General features: G+C 40.5%; 1 protein-coding gene across 1 annotated transcript; it reads right to left on the bottom strand.

Moving 5' to 3' along the window:
* On the bottom strand, positions 1-6,029 carry LOC115046868 (protein-glutamine gamma-glutamyltransferase 2-like). The gene is made up of 15 exons (XM_029507506.1): positions 5,991-6,029; positions 5,631-5,844; positions 5,243-5,476; positions 4,929-5,047; positions 4,631-4,759; positions 3,897-4,065; positions 3,571-3,703; positions 3,328-3,431; positions 2,523-2,611; positions 2,042-2,195; positions 1,790-1,878; positions 1,127-1,310; positions 685-845; positions 380-516; positions 1-237 (listed from the first exon to the last, which is right to left on the bottom strand). The coding sequence occupies exons 1-15, from the start codon at positions 6,027-6,029 to the stop codon at positions 90-92; spliced, it is 2,103 nt and encodes a 700-aa protein (XP_029363366.1). The 3' UTR covers positions 1-89.
* Between the last annotated feature and the right edge of the window lie 467 nt (positions 6,030-6,496).

Raw genomic sequence — 6,496 nt, 5'->3', positions numbered from 1 at the left:
ACAGAGCTGTAATCTCCACCAACTGTCGTCCAATCAAACAACAAAATGAAAAAATCTGTTATCTGTCTCTTGTTAGACTCTGCACTGGCTCAGGCCATCACAACAACATTGATGAAGCTCTTGATGTTCCTCAGATTGTCGCTATCAAAGTTCACCAGAAGCACACTGGAGCCAGAACTGGTGGGACTGAGCTCAACACTCGTTTTGGCTTCCTGTTCTGGGTCCACCTCTCCAATCCTGTAAGTATCATATGCACCAGTGAATGGTCAACACAGGGATCACAGGGAGACAGAATTTGGTTACATAAGTAAAACCATAATGTTAAAAATATGACAATTAAATATAAAAATAAATACAACTTGGGATGGACCTGACATACTTCACTGTTATGGGTTTTCCATTGGTGAGGTCAACTCCCTCTACCGTGAAGCTGCAGTTGTGCAGTGGCTCTGGTAAAGGGTTTAACAAGGTCATCTCAGCTGTCACAGGCTGGTTCACCAAAGCTTCTCCAACCAGCTGCAGTTTACCATGTTACAAAAGGTGGAAACAACAGACAACTAATCTTACGATTTGTGGCAGTCAAGACTGTATGACAATGACAAAAAAAGGCCAGGCCTAAAGTGTGTGGCTGAAGAATATGTTTGAAAGAGCTCCCATACTGCTTCTCCATCCATCCAACCATACCTTGATCTCTATATCCGGCTCATCTAACACAATGGTCTTCTCAGCCTTGTGGTAGTCAATAGTCTGCTTGTCGACGGTGATGGCTGACAGCAGAATCAGTCTGTCTGAGGTGATCACCGATCCGTAGCTGTCATACTCCAGTTTGAGTGACAGACGCCTTTCTGCAAAAAAAAAAAAGCTACATGGGTTATTACAACAATCTCAGTGCTATTTCATTTCACTTTTTCAACAGTTAATACATGATGGTTGAGCCAACAAAAATAATAATACCGACTGAGAGACATTTCTGCGGTGCATCTGAATGAGTTCAAATTGCGAATTTAAAATATCTGTAAGAGACCGATATCCTTCAGACTCTGCACTTTCAAACAATGAAGCAATAGCTTCTGAGAGAAGATTAAATTCACACGCAGGAGAATGTGATGCAAAGCTCAGATCAAACCTTCACCAGATGGCACCTCCACTCTGTCAGAGATGAATCCACACGTGTCTCCTAGTTTCCCATTGTAGCTAACAGCTTTGGCAATGAACAGGAAGTTGCAAGTTTTTGTCTCCATGTGGTTGTTTGTGAGGACAGCATACACCTCAAAGTCTGAGCCCATGATCATGCCATCAGAGAGTTTGATCTTAAATGAGAATTAAAAGGAAAATAGTAAATTGAAGAATTTTAATTTAATCAATTTGATTTCATGGACCACACAATAATGAAGATTAAAAAAAACAAAAAACATTTTAATTATTTATTCTTTAACACTAACTAGCATGTAGATATCTTGTAAAATAAATTGCATACCATAATGTAAAACTGACTATTCTGGGATTTTAGCAACAACGTATCGAAAAACAGTTTTTATCAGTATGACTAATTAAACCATATGTCAGTTGTGTTCTGACACATTTTCATGCCACATGTTTCACAGAAGTGGACATATACCTTCATCTATTTGCATATGCTGTCACTGAGCAACAACTGATACTTTTACCTTTTCTCAGTTTCATTTTTTAAAACGTGGAACTACATTATTGACGTATATGATGTTGCGCCTTTCATGTTGTCTCTACTCCGACTTTATCTATGTGTTAACTGTTAAACAAAAATAAAAACCTTGAGATGAAGCCCTGGCTCTTCTCCTCGCTGCTGTAGCTTGTTGTGGTGCTGGGCCTTCTCGTACACTTGTCTTTCTTCTGCCGAACCTAAAAAGTTCATATTTAGGTTCCAGTACAGTGCCAAACACAAAGCCCCTTCAATACTATGAGAACATTTAGCCCAACAAGGATCTTATGCATTTGTGTTTTGTGTCAAAATGTTTACATGCAGTATGTGACATGCATCTGTGCACATGCGACGCTGCAGTACCTTCTGCATACTTGTACTTGTGTGTGATGTCTCGTCTCTTATCTGAGCCCACAGCTTTGGTGCTGATGAAGCGTCCAACAGACTTTGTTGATCCACTAAACTCGACAAACTGTCCATTTGACAGGCGCACCATGTCTACAACATCTGCATTAACCTGCCACCATGCATGGGATGGAATAACATGAGCCACAGCACAACGTTACAGAGATGTTTGTACACATACACATATCTCTGTACTTATACATGTTATACTTCTGTCTGCAATCTGTAATCTCCTAAAAGTTTAAATCCATGAAAATAAAAAACACCAGTTTAGGTTAGCTGGATGAGGTCATAGCAAAATGTCCAACGTCTAACTTGGGTCCTCACAAAAAACAAAATTGACAATCACAATAATTTTGATAATTTTAATAATTTTAATTTTTTTTTTTTTTTTTTTTTTTTTGGGCATTTTTATTTTAAATCCCACAGTGAAACTCACCTCAGCAAAAATGAATGGTGCATCATACTTCTTGGTCAGCTCTCCTTCCTTGATGGACCTCAGCGAGGCTGGCCCGCAACAGAAAACACCTGAAAAAGAAGAAAAGTCAGAAGGCTTCAAACATGCAACGCTCGTGTTTAGAGGCATGCACCTTATTGTTGTCATCAATATGAAACTAAATAGAATCAGCTACAAATCCTTTATATTTATGCTAATGCATGTTGCACCAGTTCCACGGAGACTGGACAAGTCTAAGCATGTTTATGCAAGTTCATCAACTTGCGGGATGAGCACAGACTCCTGTGTTTTGTTTTGTTTTTTTTTTTGTTTGTTTTCTTTTCGCATCAACTGTGGCGACATCTTCTGCCATCTCTTTCTCCTCTTTTCTTCCCCTCACACACATTCACACACATTATATATATATATATATATATATATATATATATATATATATATATATATATATATATGTATATATGTAATATGCCAAATATAATATTGTGGCTATAATTGTGACAGTTGCTGGATTCATAACAGTCAGTGCTTGATTTCTCTCCTTCTGTTAACTTTCTGAGGCGGTATATTGAGTTTGATAATTTGGACATTGGTCCCTGGTAACAGGGTGGTGCCCCGAAATTCACTGCTTATAGTAAACAGTCTTAGATATCAATGATCATTTTCCATAATCATTGATATTAATCACCAATCTGCAAAGTGCTCCTACTAGTGCCCAACACAGTGATTACTGACACTGACCACCATGATGAAATTGCACATGATTGAAGTTAGAGTAATATTTCATCACCATCACTTCTCTCCTGTGGAGTTGGGTCGCTGGCTTGCCACCCATCATACTTCGAACCCAAGTCTGGACGAGCCATCCAGCTATCAACCCAAACGTGGAAATTCCTGAGAAAACATGTAAAATAAAGGGAGATGATGTGGCAGTGTTGCTTTAACCTGAAAGGTTTCATTCTATCAAACAGAAATAATGGGAGATAGCTAGAGAGGGAAAACGATGTGGCCTAATCCCCCACCACAGACTCACCATATCGAATCGCCATTAGACAGGCTTTCACCGTCCTCATCATACAGGTTTTCTATCAGCAGGTTAGCGTCACTATCGTGAGCTGATCCAAAGTTAGTAACCACTCGACATGGGATGCCCAGGCTTCGGGACACTGAAGGATGAAATAGAGCAACACTTCATCACACCACTTCACTGAAGCATGCTGTTCAGATAAATCAGATAACCAAAGATTAACACTAATGGCATCACAGGAAAGATAGACATAGATGGAGGAATCACCACGGGATTAGAGTCTAAATTTAGAATTGTGACAAAAAGACTCTCATGTACTTGTGCGCTCCAACCTGTGCAGGCCAGAGATGCAAAGACCCAACACTGGCCATAGCGGACAGGGCCTCTTTCAGCCCACTGACGTAGAATGTCCCCGCTGCCGATCCACTCTCCTGGGTGAACCCCATCGGAAATCTCTCCCCATTTCCCCACCAGCACACCTCTGTCGTCATTGCTGTTTATCTGTGGGAGCAAACGGACGGGGACAGCAGGAGGACCAGAAGTAAACCAAAGTCATATCATATATTAGGGTTATTTTAATAAGCACCTGTTTATAGTTCTTTCACTTTAAAAAGGCTGCCCTGATAGCCATTTTTCCCCTCCCAACAACAATGGTTTGTTTGGGTTAAATAAAGATTCTAAAAAGTCTAAAAAGATCTGCCCAGCTCTTGTGTAGGAACAGATACTGAATAACAACATCCAGCAAAAAACACATCTGAATTTCTCATCAAGCTATTAGTTGCGGAAGGAATAAATACTGACAGACTTTATTTGGTTGTTAATCAACTTCTCTTCACTCACTGCTTGGATCCAACACACTTTTTTTGCTGCTGCTTTGCATTACAAATGTTGCTGTGGCAGAAGGGAAAAAAAAAAAAAATTTGAAACAGAAGAGTGGTCGCCCCACAGTGCCACAAAACCCTCTGAATGTGAAGGAGCAGAAAGAGAGTTTTGTGGTGCACCATGGTGATTCGACAATTGTTTTCCGCGGGCTGGTGGCAGCTTCTGCTAAAGTCTAGACCCCTACCATAGCACTCAGCACTCTGGTCACATACACAGGATTTCTCCTGGCTGAGCAGTCCTTGTCAGCATCAAACACAAATTTGGGGTTTTCATCCAGCATCTTCAGACAAATATCCAGTATTCCTTCTCCAAACTGCAGAAGATGGATAATGTGAAGAGTCATGACAGGTTCTTCTAAAATTATTCTCTTATGTTGGTTAATGGCAGTAAAAGAACACGGTCTCTTCAGTCAAAGGGTAGATGGTGTTGGAGATGATTTATTTTTCTGTGACTAAAGTTTTGAGGATGATGTTTGTGTTTACCTGTCCAAAGTTCCAGGGCATCCCTTTGATGCGTTTATGCGTTCCCTTGTAGATTTGCCCATGCTGTGACAAAACATACTCCTGCCTCTTTGTCTCACTCTGCATGTAAACAGCATCTCCTGGGAGTCAATACAGACACACATTGGTTACAGATTTTCATTTATAATTACCAGCTCAAATCAAATGCTGTTTAACAGTTGCGTACTGCTGCTGTGCTACGCGTTTAAAGCTAAAATAAATAAATAAATAAATAAATCTATTTATTCCAAACTTTTCATTACAAAATTGCACAAATTCATACTTTATGCACTCACTGGGACACCAGGCATTAAAGAGCAGAATAAAATTCCCTAAATTGGTCTTCTGCCCTTCCTGGTCCAGAGTCAGAGAATAAAGTCCAATGGGGCTGTTGGGAGAGGAGTTGATGGTCACAGAAACTGTGTTTCCTGAGGATTCATTAAGAGCAGATGCACTCCATTCAGTGTCCACTATGGATTCACCAAGACTGAAGGAGACCTTCGTGTCTGATTCTTTCCTGGGTAAAGGACCTGGAGAGACATAAACAGTAAATCTACACACATAGAAGAGTCACACAAATGTTTGCACACAGCCTGCTGCTGCTCTAACACATGCTCACAGACTCCTTCTAAATACTTCTTTCACAACACAACTCCATCCAAACAGTGGGAGAAAGAGGCATACCAGTTTCAACAATGAGTGTGAAGCTTGTTTCTCCCTGTTTGAACTCTTCGCTGCCATGTTTCAGATGTAAAATGATGATGAAGGGCTCTCCCCTCCTGACAAGCAAACGCTCCTCTCCGAACAGTTCTGTGTGGTGGCTGCTGCTGTTGCTCTTAATATTCAGATCACAGCGCTCGATGTCCAAGACTGTGAAAAGAAGCGGAACGACAGAACGCTTTTAACTTTAGTTGAAAACTTCTCATCTGTAACAATTTTGACAGACTGAAGCCACAAAAAAATTAACTTGACAACTTTGACAACTCAGTCAAACCTTTTTCACATCTGGTAAATCACTACAAATCATTGAGACCTTCTACACACATTCAGTGCGAACTCTAGATCTGGGTTGTCTAATGCCATCCACCGTTTATGCTCAGCATGTTTGGCACTTGTTCAAAATAGTGTCACGCTATGAAGTAACACAGAAACTTCATCTTCAGTTGTAGATTTCACACTCCACTAATAACATGCGTTTGTATTAGCTGTATTATTGCAGAATTCAGGTTATTTCTCGTCCTTACCTTGACTCATGTTTGCAGCGGAGAGGTTGTCTCTTGACTTCTGTGAAGGTGGCACTTCAGCGCAGCCCGTGCTCATTAGTTAACAACCTCACAGGCCTCAGAGGGATATTTGTAGCATGTGAAATCCGATCGCAACGCCCCCATCTGTCTAGTCACTACACCAGTAATTCTGTTTTTAGTTAGGAAAGGCAAAGGGACACTTCACTTTATTCTTCAATTTGACTGTGGACTTTAAGGCTGTTGCTGAAAAGCAACTTGTGAAATCACATGTTGGTCCTTAGTCAGCAAATTAACAGTCATGCCTCT

This window comes from Echeneis naucrates, chromosome 7 (genome assembly GCF_900963305.1).
Source record: "Echeneis naucrates chromosome 7, fEcheNa1.1, whole genome shotgun sequence".
In the NCBI taxonomy this organism is placed as follows: domain Eukaryota; kingdom Metazoa; phylum Chordata; class Actinopteri; order Carangiformes; family Echeneidae; genus Echeneis; species Echeneis naucrates.
The sequence above is the reverse complement of the archived record's forward strand: the minus strand, read 5'-3'. Positions and strand labels throughout refer to the sequence as shown.